This window comes from Mustela nivalis, assembly GCF_964662115.1.
Source record: "Mustela nivalis genome assembly, chromosome: 16".
NCBI lineage: Eukaryota > Metazoa > Chordata > Mammalia > Carnivora > Mustelidae > Mustela > Mustela nivalis.
In genome coordinates this window covers 54,356,769-54,380,568 of record NC_139035.1, presented here as the reverse complement: position 1 = coordinate 54,380,568, position 23,800 = coordinate 54,356,769, and the positions used below count along the sequence as shown (strand labels likewise).

At 37.1% G+C, this 23,800-nt stretch overlaps 1 protein-coding gene across 1 annotated transcript in view; it reads left to right on the top strand.

Annotated features, from left to right (window-relative positions):
• The window catches only part of USH2A (usherin), a gene marked incomplete at its 5' end in the record, with an annotated part of 618,561 nt that overhangs the window by 49,621 nt on the left and 545,140 nt on the right, over positions 1-23,800 (top strand). Inside the window, 2 exons of the mRNA XM_082703057.1 lie at positions 14,682-14,877; positions 18,289-18,930. Of these exons, the coding sequence (XP_082559183.1) occupies positions 14,682-14,877; positions 18,289-18,930 (838 nt within the window). The remainder of the gene's footprint in view (positions 1-14,681; positions 14,878-18,288; positions 18,931-23,800) is intronic.

Below are 23,800 nucleotides of genomic sequence, written 5' to 3'. Positions count from 1 at the left end.
ATAGAGTCCTTGGATCCCTGGGCTACCATGGATAAGTTTTAGGCCATCCATATATAACTTTAAATTTATGTAGTAATGTGTCTGTATATTTGTTTGTTGAGGGAAAAACTTTTGAGGGAAGAGTTTTCAGTACCTTCATCCGACCTAAAAGCTGTATGTGAGCTAAAAAAAAGATGAAAATTTACTATGCTGGGGAAAAGTAGGTCCATTTATCTTAAAACCAGCCTTGGCTATTAGCACAGATACTTATAATGCAAGTTTTCCAGGATGTAACTGAACTTCCTTCTTGTTTCTTTTGAAGTCAGTGCATGAGTTAGTTGACATCTTTTCCGAGTTAGAAATTGACTGTTCTTTTTTTTCTCATCTACTATGACTTAAGTTTAGAAGAACTAGATAGAGCCTCATACCCAGATGATGCTTAAAAAAATAAAATAAAATAAAAAATAATTTTAAAAAAAGCATTCTGAGGTATTGGAAAAGAGTCTATGAACTCATTCTTAATGTACATATATATAGAGAGAGCCCATTCTGCTCCTTATCCAAGGTGGGAGCTAATTGGCTCCAACCCACCCTTTCTCTGCCCCTGCCCTTTATGTATGCTTGGATCTGAGAAACCAGGAGTTAAGCTGTAACAGTCGAGACGGGAGATCACCCAGAGCGGTGCTTCTCAAACTTCTCCTGTGCCTGTCAATATCTCAGATGTCTTTTAAGAAGGCAGATTCTAATTCAGGAAGTGTGGATTGAGGACCAAGAATATGCATTTGTAGAAGTCCCCATGTGTTGCCATTGTGGCTGATCTATGGACCATTCTTTAATAACCAAGTTGCTAAAACACTTTCAAAGATGTATACGCAAAAGAAGCGGGATGTAGGTGTGTCAGAGAGAAAGGGGGCAAACATGAATGCGTTCTTATGCATAAGTGTATACAGTTGGACAGGAATGGGCTTCTGTTCTGTCTTCTAATTCCTATCTTAAAAGCAAATGGTTTTCTAGGTTTTCCATACAGCCAAGCTTCTGTTAAATTATAGTAGAATTGTACTCTAAGCTGTGTCCTCAGAATTAGAATCTAAACTTAAGTGATTAAAAAAATGGGGGTGGGGGGGAAACAACCAGTAAGGGAATCTGAAAGTTGGTTGAAAACTGAAAATATAGTTGTAATTATATAAAAAGAAAGAAGAATGGTTTATTGTAATGCTCAATAAGGCATCAGTAGACTGCTGCAATAGAGCCAGAACAGAGAAAGATGATTAAGAGACATTAAAAAATAGATTAATAAGGCAGGAGACTAGGGGTTGGAATGAATTAAATGAAATGGAAAGGCATCAGTGAAGGAAGTATTTCCAGGTCCGACCCAAAGAAAATGGAATCATGAGGAATAAGGACCCTACTCACGAAAATTGATTGTTCTGCCAAAGGGATAATTCTCAAGGAAATACATTTAAAAAATGGAGCAGAATACACTTTCTCTACATAATGAACCATTCCTTGCAGTTCATCAGTGCTTTCTTATCTGCTCAGAACTACATATTTGTCATCAATTACCACAACATGTCCAAAAGTCACTGTGAGAATTTTCCAGAAATATATTACCTTATATTTTGTGTTACCCACATATTAACGTATAAAAATAGAAATAATGCACACATTTCCTCAGTCTGTGAAAAGTGTGACCCTGAATAGTATGATGTATGGATATTGGCAATAAACATTAAGATAGTAAAGGATGTGAAAGATGGGAAGTTTATCTAGAACTTAAAGAAAGACTTGAAAACTTGGATAAATTTGTGGTCTCTCATTGAGAGACTTAAGGAGAGATGAGTAATAATATTTCTCTTGCCACTGGAAAGCTGAGTATTAACTGACTAATCTGAGAATGTAGAGGTCTAGATGCCAAGGATAAGAACAAAAGTGGTAGGGTATAAATGGAAAAACAGGGAGAACATGGATCTGATCTATCAATAAATGCTTGTACAAACTTGCTGGAGGTAAAATGGATGGAGCTATAACTGAGCCGGGGTTCCCACCCTCAGGCTACGTTGAGTTACATAGGTTTGAACACACCTGGCATGTCCTTGGGAATTCCCTTCTCCCAAGGGTTACAGTATAAAACGTGACCAAATAATAATACCCGAGGGCTAGATTCAACAGTGAAAACAGAATTGGCAGGGATGCTGAATATTGATTTAATTAACGAGTGTAGGATAATAGGATACAAGGTCCATTGCTTTACTACTTGATAGTAGTTAGGATAAACTAACAGATATGACAAATTGATCCCCAAATTGCTAGTGGTCCAACCAATCTAGGAGTTTATTTCCTGTTCACAGAACTTTTCCAAGTTCCTGGCTGGTTGGTGGCTCTCCTCCAGAGGATGGTTCAGGGACATAGCCTCCTTCCATTGTCTGGCTCTGCCTTCCTTTAGAAAAAAAAAAGGCAATGTGGAGAAATAACTTTCACCTCCTGAAGGTCTTTGTCCAAAAAAGGCATACATCACTTCTGTTATCATTCGGTTGAGGAGAGCTAGTTACATGCCTACAGTAGTTATGTGGAAGGGTAGAAAAATATTGCCCCCAGCTAGGGAGCCACTTCCTAAATACAACTGTGTACTCTGAAAGAGGAGAAAGGGTCTTGATGAAGAGACAGCCATCTCTGCTCAGTGTCCACATGACAGAAGGTAGCCCAAGAATAAGAAGGATGCTCTCTTCTACATATAGGACGCAGTAGCTTCTGTTTAATAGAAACCCTGAGAATCTAGGACCTCATCAGAACCTTGGGGTTATCAGACCATTAATACTGGAGGCAGTGCCTGCCTGGGGGTAAACCCTGTTTAGCGGCAGAGGTCCCCGTGGAAGCTGGTCTGCTAAAACTGTGTTGGCACATGTCAGCAAAAGGGGACTAGATGTGGGTGGTAAGTTTGTTTTAAAAAGACAGTCAATACATCACTGATGCTGTGTGTGTGTTTATGGTGTGTGTGTGTGTGTGTGTGTTTATGACACTGATTCATTCAGGACAGATTATAGGCAGCCTCCCTTCTGCCAGACTAATGTGCTGATCATTTCCAGAGTCAGATGCACTCCCAGCATCAAGGGTGAACCAGTGGCAAGGACCCTAGGTTCCTCAGCGTCATGCAGGACTGGGGAATATTTAAGCTCCTGGAGAGCTGAAGGACTGGTCTCCACCTTGATCTACCTGCATGAAGTTTTTGTGCTATGTAGGAGAGGGCCACACTTTGAAATGTGTAAAACAGATTGTCAGATAGTCGACATATTGTTTAAAATGCATGAGGACAAAACTAGTCTGTAAAATCTCATAGGTTCCTCTTGTTATACATTTGGCATGTGTGAAGGATTATGTGAAGCACTTTCAGTCAATTTATTCAGTCCTTACCAAAGTTAGTGAAGGAGTTATTAACTTATCCCTTGTGGAGTTACAGATACAGAGGCTCAGAGAGATTAGGTAACTCCTTCAAGATCACGCAAGTAATAATGGGGTAGAATAGAAATTCAAAACTCATGTTATTTGAGGTTAGAGATGCTGGGTCTTACTAAAACACCTGTTCCCACCACTGGCCCAGAAGAGGAACATACAGCTAATTGCTCCTCTGGGTATTTACAAACCTTATCTAAAAGTATGACAGAAACACATCCATTTGTTTCAGGATCATTATTCCAAATCCTACCAATTTAATACTAACTATTAAAAATTCCAAATATTCAGGAAATAAAAATGTGTACATAATTGGCAAATTAATTTCTTGGAACCAATGTAATTCTCAAATGGAGATTTTGGTGATACTGAGGAGGTAATATAGTTCCCTAGTGTTTGGTTTATACCAAAGATTCAGCTTATTATCTTACACATAAACTAATTTGAATGTTGTGTAGAGGTATTTCCTTTTAGGCCCAATTTATTTAGTTTCTTTATCATCTAACATAGACATCTTCTTCTCAGTATATTTGAGATTTACTTTTTCACCAGTTCAACAAACTAACATAATAGTAAGCAGCCTTTCTACTGTGTAAATTCACAGCAACTTTGATCACTTTTACCAGAATAAAAACACAAATGATCATTAAACTAAAGAAGTTAACTTTCCTAACAGCATATTTCTATACACCATTAACTAGAGATATAGAAAATTTATTTACTTATGTTGTAAATACTTTTTAAATGCTGAGATATTTCACTTTGATAAAGTCAAAATACCATCTTGTTAATAACTACTATATTAATTTTACAGCAGAATGCAATAAGACTAGACTGTATGGTTGTGCCATTCAGATGACATTTATGAAATGTTCTAATTTAACATGGTGGCATAATATGAGTGCATCTTTCACAAGTTATAGCTTCTAATCTCTGAGCGAAAGAGACCTAAAACCAAAAAAAAAAAAAAAAAAAAAGAATGATGCAATATGAAATTATACCCCTTTGAGAACTAGAAGGACTATAATTATAGTATTTCCTCTTAAAACCATTCAAGTATGTAACATTGCTGGGAACACCAGTGTGTGGGGAGCCTCTGTCCACTCTCCGTCTTGAACACTCAAATGTATTCCATGCCTACTGTGACTTTGAGCGTGCTTCAATATTTTACCTTTTTGCACTACTTCTTAGAGATCATGGTGGGTAGGTTTGGAAAACAGTGTCTCAGAAATGCCTTTTGGAGGGGAAAGGAAGCTATAAAAATATACCAACCTGACAAATGATAGACATTGTAGAATGGAAAAGAAATCACATCTTGGTTTTACACCAATGTAGAAACCTTTTTTCTCAAATGAGTATCTTTGACCACTGAGCAAGATGCTACACAGCAGGATCACAGAATGTTTAAATGGAAAAAAGTACTATCGTGTGCATTATCCACCTGGCATTCTCTAATGCGTGGTTAGATATTTATATGTGGCAGAAACCACTGCAGGTTCATTTCTTTATTTCTGAAGTGAAATGAGTATCTTACGAAAGTAGCCTGTTATATTAATGTGGACATTTCTTAAGGGTGTCAGAAGCTTAAGAAAAGAAGTATATATACTAGAAATATGTAGTAGATTTTAGGGTCCACATCTTAGAGCTGAGCTAGTTCCTGGCCAGGAGAATATACTGTATAAAGATCAAGTTAGATGATGGATGGATGGATGGATGGATGGATGGTTGGTTGGATGGTTGGATGGTTGGGTAGATAGATGTATTTTTCCTTACAAGTACAAGAAATGCTGCAAATGATTAGACATTTCATAAATGCTTTTTAAAAAAATGCTAAAATAAATCTATTGTCAGAACTTACATTCAGATTATTAGTAGCACAAATATTTCAATATTGACTCAGTTTGGCAAGATGATGTTTCTTTGATGCTCAGTGATCCCTGTCAATAATTTAATGAGATGCATAACTAAGAACTAAAAAGAGTAAGACTGAGTCCCAAGGACCACTTGAGTTAGTGCGGTGATAGACTAGGTAGCAAGTACTTCAAGCCCTAGTTCTTAAATCTTAGTGTTCATAAGAATCTCTAGTGTAACTTTTTAAAAATGAAGATTTTTGGGCTCAACCTCCAGGGACTTTTAATTCTATAGGTTTAAGTTATTTGGTTGTGGATAATCAAAGAACTCAATTTTGGAATACACGGAACATGTGTTGTAGATTTGTGTATTCCAAAATTTTCAGTATTTAAAAGTGGTATTGCTTGATTAAGATAAATATTTTGAAAACTATGAATATATAGTTTTTTTTTATTTGAATGAAGAAGAATTTGGGGCAGGTAGTCTATAAGAATCTATTAGAGTCTTAACTAATTCTCTACCAAAATTGAGTAGAAATTGTGATTTTCATGACTCTTGTTATATTTGACGGTATCTCCTAAATGCATTTCAGTTATGTAACCACTGGCTTTAATTAATTTCCTTAATCAGTAAACATATATCTTAGGCATGCTATGATGTACCAGGCACAATGCTAGTCAAGATGTATATAATAGTAAGTAGCAGAAACAGAAACTAATGAATTAAATTTATCTTCCCGTAAATGTCTTGTTTACTATTGTTATTTTAAGAGAAACTTTGTAAAGATTTTTTTTCATTGCCAATGATAAACACATCTTGACTTCAGATTTTCTGTTTTTAGTTGTGTATTGTATTAACCATCAATTGTGCCCATCCACTCTCAATAGTTTCTCCTAAGTGTGGGGGCTTGCCAAGGAAGTGTTCCCTGGTTAGTCTGTTTTGAGGGATCATGGAAACTGGATTACTCCAGACTTTAGTTCCCACTGCAGATCTCTTGTAATCACTATTGTTGGGTCAATGTAACCTCTTTCAGATTTGGTTGCCCATTCTCAAATTGGTACAGTACACTTTGGGTTCTCTAGTTTTTAGGTCCTTCACAAGTCAGGTGCTCTGTGACTTCTGTCTGCTGTTGTTCCCACAGATAGTGATATCATGCAGGTCTTTGTGACTATTGATGGTTTCTTCCCACTTGTTACTTTGTGGGGGTTTCTGTGGATAGCTGGTCACCTAGTTTGTTTGTTTGTTTGTTTTTTATAAATATTATTAATGGCCTTTTTGTTTTGTTTTGTATTTAGTTCTGTCAGTATGTTAGGATTTGGAAAGACTTTAGGACTCTGTGGCCATATAATTATTACTCCTGATTCCTCTGGGATCTGTTTCAACTTTCACTGCCTAATTTAAACATATAAAGCACATGGAAAAATGCAAGTCCAAGCAAGTTCCTGTTGTTTACCTTCTTCTGTGATGGCTCCCTTTTCTCCTCTCTCTTTAACCTACTTTATCCATCAAAGCCTATCCCTCCCTCCACTTTTTACCTACCCACCACAATGCCCAAATGCACTGACTCAGCTTTTCCTGTACTTATCCAAACTCGGTTCTTTATGGGTAATTTTAGTCTCTTATGAAACTGAAAAAGAGGCCCTAAAGACAAGTGGGAATGAATGGCAAAATGATTCTTCATCAGGTAAGCAGCCGGGCATCAATGTGAAGCTGACTACTTTCTCAGCCAGAAGATTGATAATGGGAAAGGAAAAATAAGCAAATGAAGTGCAGAGTAACTTGATGTAAGGGGGAAAGAGAGACTGAAAAGTCAGCTGGACAGAAATTGGACAAACAGTAGTGAGAATGAACAAACTCAAAGTTAGTTTCTTGAAAAGATTAGTAAAATTGATAAACTCATCAATAAAAAAGAGAGAAAATGCAAATTGCTAAAATCAGAAATTGTAAAAAAAAAAGGGGGGGGGGACATTATAGCATGTTATATAAGCACCTTGATATCATGAATTACTCTTTCCTAATTTGACATCTAAGTGAAATGAACAAGTTAACATGAAACTATTACAAGAAGAAATAGAACATTCATATAAACCTAGGAAGAAATAAAAAAATCTAAATACTTCATACAAATTAAAGACATTGAATTTGTAATCAAAATTCAAATTTCAGAATTGTCTTTCAAGAAGGAAAACTTCGGGCCTGCATGACTTCACTGGTGAATTCTTTCATAATGTAAAGGAATAAATCCTATCAGTTCTACATAACCTTTTAGAAAACTAGGAGAAGTATACACTTGTCATGTCATCATCTTCTGAGGGCTAGCTGACCCTCATCCCACAACCTGACAAACCATTTAAAATAAGTCTATCAGGAACAAAACAAGGATGTTCTCTCTTATGACTTCGAATCGGAGTCCTACCAGTAGTCAGATGTAGTGCAAAATGAAAAAAGGAAAAGGCACACATAGCTACAAAACAAATCCTTATGCAACATTTCCAGTCAGATTGCCGCCATCCAGCCCATCCTACGGAAACTCTGGGGCCGACCATCCCTGAGGTAGCATTATGTTATGAGTGATTAAAAAGGCATGTTGAAGCCACATCATGGAATTTGGACTTTCTTAGGTAAGCAAAAGGGAACTATAGAATTCCATGAGCACAGAAGTAACATAGTGGTTGATGTCCTAGAGTGGAGGAGGCAATGGACGTGGTCCACCCCACTGAAGAAATGTATCAGAAGCATTATATAGAATTGCTAGAACCTGGTGATAATAAAAAGAAAAATGACTTTGATTTTAATTATTTTTTATAGAATGTATGCTCTCTTATTTTCAGAATCCACTTCACCTCATCACAGGAGTATTACCAGAATTGCAGTAGATGAAAATTTGATAGTTTATTAAATAGATTAAGGGAAAGGAAGAGATACATAGGAATCATTCTATATGTACTTGTTGGGTACTGATGACAATTCTGAGGGAAGAAGTGATGGGAACCGAGAGATATTTCTCTTGTAATGTGACCTTATGCAACTTACAAGATGCATACTGTGTTGTATAGTTATATATGAGCGAACGTTTGTTGAATAACTATGTGAATGCATGAGTTCCTCAACAGGGAAAATACAAGTTGAAGAGTTTCTATAAAAGAAAATTCTAGTTTCTACAAAAGAAAAGACTGCTCTGAAGAGCGTATTCAATGCTTAAAAGATGTCTTTTTTTGCCCTCATTTGTATTTCCTTTCTATTCAAACAATACCCTCTAAATCCACTTTAATTTTCAGGGCAGACTTCCTGTTCTTAAACGTTTGAGTTTGCTTTTCAAATTTTTACTCTGCTTGGCAACATCAGCATTATCTCATTGGCTTTTGGTGAATTCAATGAGAATATGTAAACTATAGCATATTAGATTTTTTTTCTACCGCCAGTCAGATGAGTACATAGGAAGACATATTGCTGCTCTTTTAGAAGTGTTGTTTTAGATTACTTAAAATATAATGTGTATTACAGAGAACCTCTGCTATATATTGATTGTGCTCACCTAATTTTTTAATTTTGAAATCATACTTTGTATTTTCCTTAAACACAAAATAAATCATATAGGAGTTATCCAGTGCCTTGAATTCACCTTGATGGAGTTTTATCTCTTAATGGAAAGGAGAGCTGAGAAAGCTAAGACAATTATTGCAGAATCTTACTCTTTTCAACTGTCACAAATATCCCTGTCAAATTCATTGTTTGAATTGTCACACAATGGACTGTGTGTATCTACCATTTCTACATAGCCTGGTACAGCAGGCTTTTGCAGTGTGGTCCAAAATGGAGAGGTCCTGAGTGTGGTCACGAGGTAATGTATAGCAGCCATTAGCAAACATCAGTGCTCTTCAGAGAAGTTCACAAAATGGTAGTAACCAGAATGCTTGCCTAATTCTCCTCACAGGCATAGGCCATTACCCTGACTTCCTACTGCTATCATTAGATTTATAACTTATCACAAGCAGAGTGAATTTATCACATTGGCCATGAGCGTGGATTTAGGCATTAGGACACTTACTACCTGTCTGTCCAAGGTTTGGTTTCTTCTGCAAAATGAAGTACCATGCCTTTCACTAATGGTAAAATGACTCTTCCGTGCTTCCATTATAATGGGGTTTGGGGAGTACATGAGAAAGACCAACATCAGTCAATGTAAGAATAAGTTTATTTACTAAGTAAAGTGCTATGGAAGAAACTGGACAGTGTAGAACACCATGGGAGTGGCATTTTAAAAAAGGGACCTGCCATTTCAGATCTATAGTCAAGACAGGTCTCATCAAGAAGGTGACCTTTAAGACCTGAAGGACGTGATAGAGTTAGTTGTGTTGAAATCTGGGATAAGAGTCATAGGCAGAAGGGGCAGCCTCTGTGAGCATCCTAAGGTGGGAAAATCCCTAATGTGTTCAAGGAACAGAAAAGAGGCTATGTAGCTGGAGAGGACATCCAAATCTTTCAGGATGCGAATGAGTGGTCTTTTTACTTTGCAGGTGCCTGCCTGCCACGTACCCAACAAGTATTCTAGAAGGGTGAAAAAAGTTTGACTCTCAGTCATTTGATGAATTTACTATATTTGTTTGATACCAATGTGAAATATACATAGTAATCATGATACCTTATCTTTATCAAGTCCTTACTGTGATCCAAAGAGGATTCTAGATACTTTTATATTAATAATATCAGTTAATCCTGACAGCAGATGTAGATATAATTATGCTCATTTTATAGACAAATTAAGATTTAGGTAGATTTAGGGGCCAGAGTATAGCTTACACTTTAGTAATTATGCCACATCCAAGTGATTAAGGAAATTAAACCATTTAGTTGAGACAGAACAGGAGCAAGTGTTAAATTCTAAGGCTCGATCCCATAGCGCATAAGCAGGCAGGATTGCAACCATACATCGAGCTCCTTGTTTCCACTTAAGGTAGGTCTTGGAAAAGTCATATAATTTTCATTTGGATATTATATGCCTCACAGGATTATTTGTTAATAAATAGGAAACAAATACATACAACATTATAGCACTCTGCCTGAAATATTATAAGTGTTACTATGCTTCAGACATTCTTTTGGATCCATGGGTGGTAGAAAGGTGCACAAGGTTATGGTCCTTTGATTGCTGAGCCATACAGCATACAGCCATACCCTGAGAAGAGTTATTTTTCAGAGAGGCATATAATTATAAGTTAGACACTAGAAAATTGCAGGGTGGTATAATATAGCAATAACATGCTCTAGGATAACAGAGGAGGGAAACATGCTTTAACTTGGGAGGAACTCAGTATTGGAGAAGGCTACAAATGGGTAGACATCAGTACCTGGAAGGAGAGGCCATACTGCGGTGAGTCAGGGCCTGCCCTTGACCTTTCCCTTCCCTTGCGTTATCAGCATGGATGCCTATGCTTTGTCCTCCCTTGTCGCTAATAAATAAGCTGTTATTTGCTCCCTTGGTGATACTTAGCTTCAGATGTTGTCAACGCACAGGCAAGGCTCAAGTGAATTCCACACTCATATTTTAAATTAAATACTCAATATCTAGAGGGGTATCTCACATTTAACATGTCCCAAACTGATCTCCTGATTTCTCTCCAAATCTGCTTCACTCATGGCCTCTCCCATCTTAGTTAATGGCAACTCTGTCCTTCCAGTTGTTGATGTCAAAAGCCATAATATCGTTTTTGAATTGTCTTTCTCTTAGCAGCTATGTATAATTTGCCAGCAAGTCATGTCGACTCTATCTTCAAAAATATCCATAATCTTTTATTCTGCCTATATTTAATAATTTTAAAAAGATAAAACAATTTAATAATTAATGTTGAATAATTCCTTTGCTTATATCTGCTTAGCTTTTTATATGTCTGTCCCTAATTTCCCCCCCAAATGCTGACACCTTTGCTATATGAATATCTATAAGGTTTTCTTTTTTAAATTTGTAATTACATGTCCAGGTACAATTATTCCATCTGTCCAGCCTCACCTTCTTCAAATGCTCCATCTTTGGATTTAGTCTGGACCAATGGCCTTCTAGGCCTCCCACTCAGCTACTAGCCCGAGACTCGCCACATGCTTCTGAATCTTCATCTCCTTGATCCCATACCTTGTGTTGTTGTTGCTCTTGTTCATTTACTTTTTGATCTGCTGGAGTCATATCCCCCACAAGCTTCCTAAGAGAGACAGTTCGATTTTTGAAATCCTTTCATACCTGAAAAATGTCATTATTCTTTCCTCGGTGATAACTGATAGTTTGACCTGGTATTGAATTCTAGATTGGCAAATAATTTTGCTCATAATTTGGAAGTTATGATGTAGTATTCTGGGTTTCAATAAAAATGCAGAACACTTCAGTGATATTCTGTAGCTCTTTTATATGGGATTTATTTTTTTCTGGAAGTTTTTGTCCCTTATATTTCCAGTATTTGAATGCTTTATGAGATTGTACATGACATTGCCTTTGTTCCCTGCCACCCCCACCACCCCCACCTATTAGTTTTGCCAGCACATGGTGAGCCCTTTTAAACTGTAGCTTCATGTCTGGAAAACTATTTATTTTGTATTAATTCTTTGATATTCTCCTCCCTCATGTTTTTTTTTTCTTCTTTTGTCCATCTGGAAATGCTCTATTTTTATTTTGTTTACATCTCTATCCTTATTACTCTTTCCCAAGAATTTTCTCAACTTTCTCTTCTCATCTTTTATTGAGATTTTTATTTTGCCTAATGTATTCCTTCCTCCACAGATTGTTTCTTTCTTAAGGTTTTTGTTTTCTATATTTTTAGTGAATATAGCTTTTACCTTATCTTTCTGGGGGATAATAATTACAGGAGTGTGTGTATTTATTTGCTTATTTATTCATTCATTTATTTATTTATGTTTATTGCAGTTGACATGCAATATTACATTAGTTTCAGATGTTTAGCAAAGTGATTTGACAACTCTGTACATTATGCTGTGTTCCCCAGAAATGTAGCTACTATTTGTCACCACATATTGTTTTTGTAATACCAAAGACGATCTTCCTTGTGTTGTAGCTTTCATCCCATGACTTATTCAGGGCTGTATTACTTAATTGGGCCAGTGTAAAAGTATTCTACCAAAGAGCATAGAAACAGAAAAATGTTGTATCTGACATTTTGGAAGTATATTTTTAAAGGGGAAAAGCAAACCTTTCTCACTTTCTACTTCTTGGTGGACAAGAATTGGTCTTAGAGTTTAAATAGATATATGTGCCATAATATAAATGAAACTAGGGGTGTCTGGGTGGCTCAGTTGGCTGAGCATCCAATTCTATTTTTTTTTTAATATTTTATTTGAGAGGGAAAGAATGAGAGACAGAGCACGAGAGGGGAAAAGTCAGAGGGAGAAGCAGACTTCCTGCTGAGCAGAGAGCCTGATGTGAGGCTCAATCCCAGGACTCCAGGATCATGACCTGAGCTGTAGGCAGTTGCTTAACCAACTGAGCCACCCAGGTGCCCTGAGTATCTGATTCTTGATTTTGACTTAGGTCATCATCTCAGAGACCTGGGACAGAACACTGTGTCAGGCTCCATGCTCAGTGGGGAGTCTGTCTGAGGATTCTCTTTCTCCCTCTCCCTTTGACCCTCCATGAGCGTGTGCTCTCTCTCTAAGATAAAAATAAATAAATATTTAAAAAATAAATGAAGCTGAGTTGTACAGATGTAAATTTGTATTTTCAGGTGAATTTTGAGAAACTGCTTAAAATAAAACTTTTCATAAAACTAGAAAGCCTTTATAATTTACTTCTAAGTCACATTTTAAGGTATGGCTCATTTAAAGAAAGTATAATTTATGTGTTATACAAATTTTAGGTTAAGGAAATGGTAGTAAAACCATATTCTCTTATTTGCAGTAGAGTATATAATCAGAGGCCTAGTAGATTTTCATGACTATATATTACACATATTCACCAATAAATGCCACTTATTTTTGCAAACCAAATCAAATCTCCATCTTGAGTAATGATCTGGATTCTATGGACTGGGTAAGAGTGGGGTGGGGAATGTAGCAAGGTACAAAGGATCATTCATGGTCTTTGCATATCTTTATGGACCTATAAGTATCTTTGACACTGAGGTTCATTATTAATATACAAGTAGACCTGGTGCATGTATACACTTCTATTTTTCAGAGTACTAAACATTTTCACATCAATTATTTTACCCTTAAGTAATGATTCCAGCATATTCTCTATACCTGAGATGAGGAAGAATGAGACAGTGATAGATTCCTTAAGATTCCTTAATTAAAAAACCCTTTTTTACATCTTTGTAACTGAATCCCAAACTGATCTTTTTGAGTATACTTGTGATTACAGGTAAATCAAGCCACACCTTTCTATACATAGGTTACTTCCCTGGGTGACAACCCTGCCACCAATTGTGGAGAGCTAGATTCAGCTCATGTAAGAGGAAATCAGGGGAAGAAATGCCAGTGACTTTACAGGAGATTTGATCTGATGTCTACATTGGCATCTCTTTTGCAAATCCTAAGTTATTTTTAAATTTCTCATATTAGTTTCACATTTTACATGCATATGTTCCCTTCTGAAAAGCTTAGGCTCTTAATTATCTTTTTTTAACCACCATAGTATTATTTATGCATATAGTAGATAAGCATTCTATATTTTGTGTATTTCATTCTCAGGAGCTTGAAGAAGAAATATACTCTTTTTCAGCTGATATTTTACTTGACTGTGATCTGAAACAAATAACTATTTTTGCATTTTTACCACAATATAAATCAGCTAACGATACTTAATATGACTAAGTTATGTTACAAATAAACTATAAATATGCTGAAATATTCCTAAAAGCAGAACTGTTTTAAAAAAAAAAAAAAAGTTCTCAAGTTCTTTATCAGTAGGCACAAATGGCTCCATTAACAAGGAACTTTATTTTAAACATTAAGACCTTGATGGGATGATATTACTATAGAAAGATCCATCCTTAATTTAAGCACCACGTATCAAGCAAGTTTGGGTCGATGAGATAGTAGATGAGAGGAGCAAAAAACCAGAGAGGTAAAATCGTGAGACTAAATTAACTGCCGGCTCTTTTCTATTTTCAATCTCCACAGGACTATATTTTGATTTCTTTCTGTGGCGCTCAGTGCTTAATTCCACGTTTCCCTTTTAGTCCCGTGCTACTGACTTCTTCGGGGTTTATTTTCATTCAGTTCTATATATTCACCCTGCTGAAGCTTCCCTTGTTTTGTGTCAGGAGGAAACGTACCTTATTACCTTCTTGTCTGTTTAAAGTTCTTTTTTTCCCCCCCTCCCTCCCTGTCTTGTACCTAATGAGCAAATTATCTAAAAATAGATACGTTCATCGTTCTACAAAATGTTGTATCTCCTCTAGATTGGAGGCCAGTGTAATTGTAAGAGACATGTGTCTGGAAGACAGTGCAATCAGTGCCAAAATGGATTCTACAATCTACGAGAGTCAGATCCTGATGGCTGCAGCTCCTGTAACTGCAGTACCTCTGGGACAGTGGATGGAGATATTACCTGTCACCAAAATTCAGGCCAGTGCAAGTGCAAAGCAAATGTTATTGGTATGTGTAATGCAAAAGTTTACAGTCACATCTCTATTACCATCTGGAATAAAATTCTCTATTTGATTTCTTAACTGAAGAGCAAAGCAAATTTCCTTGCTCAAGGCAGGCTGGGAAAAAAAAAAACAATTTGGATGAAATTAACTGTCTAAAAATGATTAAATTAATAATTCTATCAAACTACAGCTTGAAGCTTAGTTTAATCAACCCTTTAGAAGTTTCTTTATTCTGTAGATGCCTTAGTTCATATGGTCCCATACTAATAAGTCATAGAAAAATATAATTTGCTTACTGCATAGATGTTTCTTTTAGAAAATTAGTACTTTTTCAAAATGTTTTACACTTAATGAGTTCTAAGCAAATCATTTCCATGCTAGTTTTCTTAATAGACCAAAATAAATGGATTTTTTCAAAATATTCTGTGCTACAGGGTCCTTTGTGATAAATCTTTCCATTTTTTTTCTATTATATTTCTTTGAACTGTTCCTATGAAATGCAAAATAAGTCAACATAATTCCACAGATCATGTGTATTGGTAGGGTTAGTTATAAAGGGCCACATAATTTTAATTTTGTAATTCAGTGCCAAGCTGATTATAATAAACAGCTACCTTCAGTGTTATTTATCATTTTTTTATACAAGACCTGCTTTTTTGTTTGTTACTCCCACAGGTATTTTTCAGAAATTAGATTTGATTATAGCAATTTATTACATCCAGCATTTTTGAGGGGAACCACAGCCACATAAGGACAAAATTTATCAAGTGCCCAAAATGCACTATGTACATAATGTACTTTGAAATATTGATATATGAGAATATTATGAGAGGAAAGTTTCCTGATGAAGTGAGTCTTGTATTTTAACGGAACATGTCTTGGTTCACATAGGAAGTTTAAGAAAGACCTGTACCTTTCTATTGTCATTCAGGACACCAAGTCTTCCGTGGTTTTTCTAACACTAACCTGAACCTTGTAATAATGAAAACATGCCCGGCAGACACACACACACACACACACACACACACACACACACACACGCATACATACAAATACATATACAGATGAACATATTCTGAATAACATTTTTATTACAGTTCTGTAAGTCTAAACCTAATTCTTTATCTTTTCTATACGTAGGTATATATACCTCATTTTATACAATTCAGCCAGATAAGCATTTCATTTTAATTTAATAAAAAAATATGGACATGGTAAATGATATGACACAAGATTTCTCTGGTTTAAAGAAAGGTTACATCAAAATCTCTGATATACTTGTCCTATGCATTTCAAGCATACAAAAACTTTGGGGGGGGGGGAAAAAGGAAGGAGTAACTTGTAAAGAGCAGTGTATCTTTTTATAAGTGTTATCTGTGATGCTAAATGAATTCCAAGACCCTTGAATTCAATCTATCTAGTGTCATCCTTTGTCCTTTAATATGAAATATATTTTAAATTCATGATCGGAAAGCAAAATTCAAGGATAGACCTATAACGACAATGAAATGTTTACTTTTCTGTAACAATGAAGTCTTTCCTGTGATGGTTGGATCCCCGATCTTAAGAAAAGGGGGATATCAAAATTTGCTCTTTATTTAGAATGTGTTATGACTTCCCTGCCATCTCTGTGTCTTATTGATCCAGATAGTTTTCTGTAGGAAAATACAAAGACATATATTTTTGAAGATTAAATCATCATTTTGAGATGATTATTTCTAGAGCTATTTCTGCACGTGCAGCTTTTTGAACAAAAACACAAACTTGGTAAGTTTATATAGGTTTCTTTTCCTAATGGGATTAGCCAATACCCTTATTCAATTTTACCTTGTTAATTAAAAAAAAAAAAAGCCAAAAATACTGGTGTATGTTGTGTACGCTTCAGAAAGCAAACTGTTCGAGTTAACAAAACTGTTAAATCTTACTAATGATTCTATCACCAGTAAAATACATTAGCACCAATAATTTTATTAAAGTAGGTCATTCATCTAGAATAAAAAGGGAGAAGAATGTGAATTAAATGCCAAGTGTGCTAACTCGCCTGCACTTGTTAACACCGAATGTGATGCCCTGTAGGCCTCCCCGAGTATCGTTAGGAATAGATTGCCTGTCAGGAATATGTATGGCATATTCAAATAAGCACTGCGCATATTTTTAAAACTGATATGATATGAATCCATGTAGACCAATTTTAATAGTTCAAAATGAGTCATAATTCTTGTTAACAATACAGTTATTTTTAAAATTTGCAGCAATAGTGGTCCTTTTTTATTTTCCTTATTGAAATTAAATGATATGCCTTAGGTGAGTCATTCATCACTGTTAAAGAACTTGCCTTCCATTGGAGTTCTTGAATTTTTATCCATATATATACATATATATTGTGCATTTCCTTCCAGTTTAAGAAATGCTTTTCTACATATGAGTTCCTGAGTGTGTTTTTGACTGTTATTTTAGGACTAATTTTTTTTTTATTGCGATCATAGCTTGAAATAAATGTTTCCATTGATTCAACCCCACGTAGCCAGTTATTTAAAGTCAGGTGTGTGGGAACTATCTAAAGGGAATATTTTGCATCTTAACTGTTACTATTCAAAATTGTTTGTTTTATTCTCTTTCCTTTTAATGCTCTATCTGAAACTCACCTAAATTGTCAGAGATTTAAGTTTGAGTCGTAAAATATTTTTCTCTGTTTGTGAAATGTATATATGTACTCCTTTAAATAGAAGTAATGTAACAGCAGAATTTATTTCGTGTTTAAAGAGGAATGTCCTGAACCACACGATATGACAAGCGATGTGATTGCTTTATGAGCCAAGGAGAGCATAATTTATATTAATTGAAAATAATAAAATGTAGGGGCATATACAAGCCTTGAAACAAAAACTGCTCTGGATAAGTTTTATTTATATTAATTATTTAAAGAGGGGATATTCAGAAGCATATATTCTGCCACACAAAAACAGCTATCACCTTCCCATTGTTTTAAACATTGGTGTATCATCAGATTTCTAGGAAAATAAATAATGTGGTAGTATGTAAATTCTTCTGGGTAGCTTTGAAAATTTATTTCCTTGCCTGTTCTTTTCCATGAACATTTGTTAATGTAAAATAATTAAAAATAATCGTTTTCATATTTGTTAGAGAGGAAGAGCGCCACATTTCTAGTGAGCATTTCTCTGTATGTTAAGGAATAAAATTTCATAAAGCACGTTACAGAACTAAAGTTTCGTATGACTGCGCATGGGAGTATCATTACTGTATTTTGAGTCTATGACCAGGCCTCCGTGGCATTCCCTGGGAGAACATTTTGTGTCTGCGTTCAATGTTGGCAGGAGCGTGGTTTATCTTGAAAGACTAGAATGAATAGAATCATTTCCACGTTTTCACTTTCTTAAACAAATTTTATCTTCAGGGCTTAGATGCGATCACTGCAATTTTGGGTTTAAATTCCTCCGAAGTTTTAACAACGATGGATGTGAACCCTGCCGGTGCAATGTCCACGGCTCAGTGAGCAAATTCTGCGATCCTCTTTCTGGGCAGTGCGAGTGCAAGAAAGAAGCCAAAGGACCTCAGTGTGACACCTGCAGAGAACACTTTTACGGACTGGACATTGCCAGTTGTAAGGCCTGTGACTGTGACGAGGCTGGATCCCTGTCTGGGACCGTCTGTGATGCCAGGACAGGGCAGTGCGTCTGCAAGCCCAGGGTAGGAGGGAGACAGTGCAACCAATGTTTGGAGGGATTCTTCTACCTCCTGCAAAATAATTCTTTCCTCTGTCTGCCTTGCAACTGTGATAAGACTGGGACGGTAAATGGCTCTCTGCTGTGTGACAAATCAACAGGACAATGTCCTTGCAAATTAGGAGTAACAGGTCTTCACTGTAATCAGTGTGCGCCTCACAGGTACAATCTGACCAGTGACAATTTTCAAGGCTGCCAGATGTGTGAGTGTGACTCCTTGGGGACATTACCTGGGACTGCTTGTGACCCAGTCAGTGGCCAGTGCCTGTGTTTGCCTAATCGGCAGGGAAGAAGGTGTAATCATTGTCAACCAGGTAAGAGAGACCTGTGTTACGTGTTCAGCGCACAGTGACTTTCCTTTCATTATCCCATATTGGATGATTCCTCTTTGTTTTGGGGTTGGGACTTTTTTTTTTTAAAGATTTTATTTATTTATTTGACAGATCACAAGTAGGTGGAGAGGCAGGCAGAGGGGGAGGAGAAAGCAGGCCCCCTGCTGAGCAGAGAGCCGGATGTGGGGCTCGATCCCAGGACCCTGAGATCATGACCTGAGCCAAAGGCAGAGGCTTAACCCACTGAACCACCCAGGCACACCGGGGTTGGGACTTCTAAGAAAATTTACTTCCAACAACGTTGTTGTATTTATATTAGCAACAAATACAGATAGAACGATTCCATATGTTCAAGATTATTTGGCATATCTGTCTCTATTGATGTATTTGGGATGAGTCTTTACAGGAATCCCAGTCAATCAGACATTTTATAATCAAAACTAATTTATACTTAATATCTCTATTTGAAGTAAATTCCCTTCAAATAACCACAAAAAGTCTGAACTAATAAAAGCAAGAATAAATTTTGTTTCCCAGAGAAGTGAAAACTTGGGTTAATTATCTATACCATGCCAGATATTCAGATGATGAACTTATTTTCTGAATAAAGCTGACCGATGTTTTTACTAAATGGGCTGTATGTTCTAGCATTATCTAGTGGTATCTAGAATTATTTTTTAAAGGTTTTTATTTATTTATTTATTTGTCAGAGAGAGAGAGCGAGCGAGCACACAAACATGGGGAAAGGCAGGCAGAGTAAGAAGCAGGCCCCCCAATGAGCAGGACTCTATCCCAGGACCCTGGGATCATGACCTGAGCCAAAGGCAGATGCTTACCTAACTGAGCCACCTAGACATCTCTAGAATTTTTAAATGTCACCAAATTTGCAAAACAGATTACTGTTTAGTCTCACTGTACCTACCTTTTTAAGTGTTTGCCAACTGGAGGAAAGATGGACCCTATTCATGGTTTTCTCCTTGCCTTTATATGATCTAACTAAAACAGTATACTTTCTTTATAATAAAACTATCATAACGTCATAATGAATATACATGTTTGTTAGTTGTTTAATAACTGTGCTAATGGTTATTCTGTCTACGCAACCAACTCTGAGTTATCTAGACCTGTGTAAACGAGAAGGATCGTGGTGCCAAGCGTAAGGGAGATTTGCTTGTCAGAAATGGGTACAGTGGAAGTCCTATTTGCCGTGACTAGGAAACAAGTTTAGGATTGAGCCATATGTTTCCTTTCACATCGGACAAGTAAATCCAAAGGGATGGATGGGATGGAGTTGATGAATAGTTAATTCTTTTTGAGATGTAGGTACCAGAAAGTAATTTGAACTGGCTTCAGTATAAATGGAGGCTGTATTATCCCTGGCTGTCCCACAGAACCTGATATGGAGCAATGCAGTGAGAACTCAGGAGCCAGAAATCTCCCTCTGATACATGTGCATTACTTCAACCATTCAATCATTTCCATATTCCCTCTCTTTTTCTCTCTCTTCCTTTCCCTCTCCCTCTCTCTTTAGGACATACTCCATTTCTGTTTCTCTCTCTGCATGGTTTATGGCAAATTGGCCTCCCTTTTAAGAAAAATATAGGATGGAGATCATCCCTATTAATGCAAATAGTCACCATATTTAAGGCATTCTTGTATTTTATTTATTTGGGTAGTTGCTTATGTCCCTGGTTAGAGTTTCAGTATCTTGAGAGCAGGGATTGCCTTATTTAACGTGTATAGTCACAATACTAATGTAATTCCTGGTACATTGCATGCATTCAGTAGGTGGTTTAATTGAACACACTGAGAAATAATCAGGAATTTTAAGGGGAGTATCTGTATAAGGGTTCTCCGGAGAAACAGAACCAATAGGAGATGTGTATATACATCAGCGCTACTGAGAATTTCTTTCACGTATCTCCTTTGTTGGGTCCCATTTCCTAAATCCTATGTGTTCTTCTTTTTTCTTATTTTATATGTGTATTCAGTAGAGAACACACTCCAGTAACTTGTGAGAAAGACTATAGAGAAAAAAAGTAATTTTTTTAGAATTTTGAATGTCGGCAAATAACTGTATTCCACACTAATAACTACTGAAATTTTACCATTACCAGTTTCACTCAAAAAATTATTTCACCATTACTTTTTTGCAGTGCCAATAAGATTCCTTTTTTCCCTTTCTCTTTCTTTTCTTTCTTACATTCTAGAAGCTTCTACTAATTTCTATATCCCTCATTTCTGACAATTTCATGATGAGGTGCTTTCGTTAAATAATTTTTCTGAGCACTCAGTGGGCCCTTTTGTCTGTAGATGAGCATTCTTGTATTCTGGGAAAATCTGTAAAACCCCTTCACAATAATATCTAGACTAGTGTTTGACCAAACAACTGACTCCAGATCTACCCAAGCTAACACAAGAAATCACCCATCACAGGCAACGTATATATCATCCCTGTACTCACTTGTAGCACTGTGTCCTTAGATTTTCTGAACCCATACACTCTCCAGTTTAACTTCTAAAGAGAACACTCATTGTCCTCTTTCAGAATGCAAGAGGGAAAAACTTCTGTTTGGGGAGACGATGAATTATTCTCACACCTGACTTCAGAAACCTCTGGAATCTTCAATTCCAAACCTTACTTTCTAGACTGACACTACCTGAATCAATCAGCTGACTGTTGGCTTCTCCATGGCAAGTGCTTAGCTTTTCCTGGTGGACATCTGCCACTGAGCTTCATCTCCTCTACTTTCTTTTTTTTTTTTTTTTAAAGATTTATTTATTTATTTATTTGATAGGCAGAGAGCACAAGTAGGCAGAGAGGCAGGCAGAGAGGCAGGCAGAGAGGGGGGGAGCAGGCCCCCCGCTGAGCAGAGAGCCCGATGTGGGGCTCGATCCCAGGACCCTGAGATCATGACCTGAGCTGAAGGCAGAGGCTTAAACCGCTGAGCCACCCAGGCGCCCCTCCTCTACTTTCTTTCATGTCATTTTTGGGGATTTCAGAAGGGAAAAATTGTTCAACTCTGCTTAGCTGAAATGCTGTGCTAGTAGTTTCTGGGCTGTAATCTTTTCAGCCAAATCCTCGCTGTTCTCCTCTGATTCCCTTCTGTTTCTACAACCCTTGTTGCTTTTATCAAAATCAGTCTTGTTGCTTTCAGTTTGCAACAGATCCAGAACTGGTCCACATTTCAACACCCCACTCACCCTTTTTATCTTTTTTCTGGACTAGCTGAAAAGCCTCCTAAAACTTCCTTTCTCCTCTTTATTCTTCTCCAGTCACATTTCTTAATGTACAGCGAAAGTGATGCTGTTCAAACCTCAGTCAGACTGTATCACCCCATCCTCCACAGTCTTCCCATCATTGTAGATGAAACACGTGGTCCACATGAACTGTAACACCCGGACCTCATTTCCAGGAGTCTTTAGATCATTCGTTCTACAAGTCTAACGGCTATTCTTGACATTGTTCAGTGCTCTGTCCTGGTCACATAGGGCACATAGGGCAGTGTCTCCCTGGTGGATAAGCCCATCAGTGTTTCCCGAAGTTATACATAATTACATTTAAAAATTACCCCAGGGTATTATGCTGAGCAAAATGAGTCAATCAGAGAAAGACAATTATCCTATGATCTCGCTGATATGAGGAAGTTGAGAGGCAACGAGTGGGGGTTTGAGGGGTAGGAAAGGAATCAATGAAACAAGATGGGATTGGGAGGGAGACAAACTGTAAGAGACTCTTAATCTTACAAAACAAACTGAGGGTTGCCAGGAGGAGGCAGGTAGGGAGAGGGTGGTTGGGTTATGGACATTGGGGAGGGTATGTGCTATGGTGAGTGCTGTGAAGTGTGTAAACCTGGTGATCACAGACCTGTACCCCTGGGGCTAATGAATCATTATATGTTAATTAAAAATTTAAAAAAATAAAAAAAAAATTACCCCAGGGGTGGGGCATCTGGATGGTGCAGTCAATTAAGTATCTTGACTCTTGATTCTGGCTCAGGTCATGATCTCAGGGTTGTGAGATCAAACCCCACCACGGCCCTGTGCTGGTCGTGGAGCCTGCTTCAGATTGTCTCTCTCCCTCTCCCTCTGCCCCTCCCCTCACTTGCCCTCTCTCTGTCTCTCAAAAACCCCCCAAACCCAGTGGCGTTCTCTTCTATTTAGGCACAGGCAGAGTGCAACTCTCTGAGTGCTCCTTTGATGACATACAGAGAGGATGTGGTTTTTACGCTGCCAGGGAGGAAAGAAAATAGCAATCTAAGGACCTAATGGATTTTTTTTTTGACAAAACAAGGTATTCTGTACACATAAGTGTAGCATATGGAATGTGTTTTGTGGACTTTCTCTGGGGGGAGGGGCGTCCTGCATTCTAGCTTCCGAAACTACTTTGAATTTTATTTTCTGGTTTTATTGTCTCTTACTGTGAAATTTACATTGAAAAAAAGAACCCTAACCCCGAAGCATCTTCATCATACACAGATGTTTCCCAGTAGCCAGCTCTGTAGTTTGCATGTTAAAAGGTACTGCTGGAACCTGAAGCTTCCTTTCTTTAAACACATCTGAGAGACCTAGATCATGTGCCACAGCGGAGCCTGTGTGAGTAGTGGGGTGTGGAGGGGGAACCCTGGGGTGGGGTAGGAGGGATGGACCGGCAACTGCCGCCTTTTTCGTTTGTGGTTGCGAATACTCCTGGCCCCTAGTATACTATTGCCCATAGATTCTCATCCCACTTTCCTAAAAAACATTATTAAGGAAGGTGCATATAATGAAACCTCATGTATTATTAACCCAACCTTACTATGAATGTACAAGGAATAGGCTTAATTCAACTAAAATTTATAGGCAATTTGTT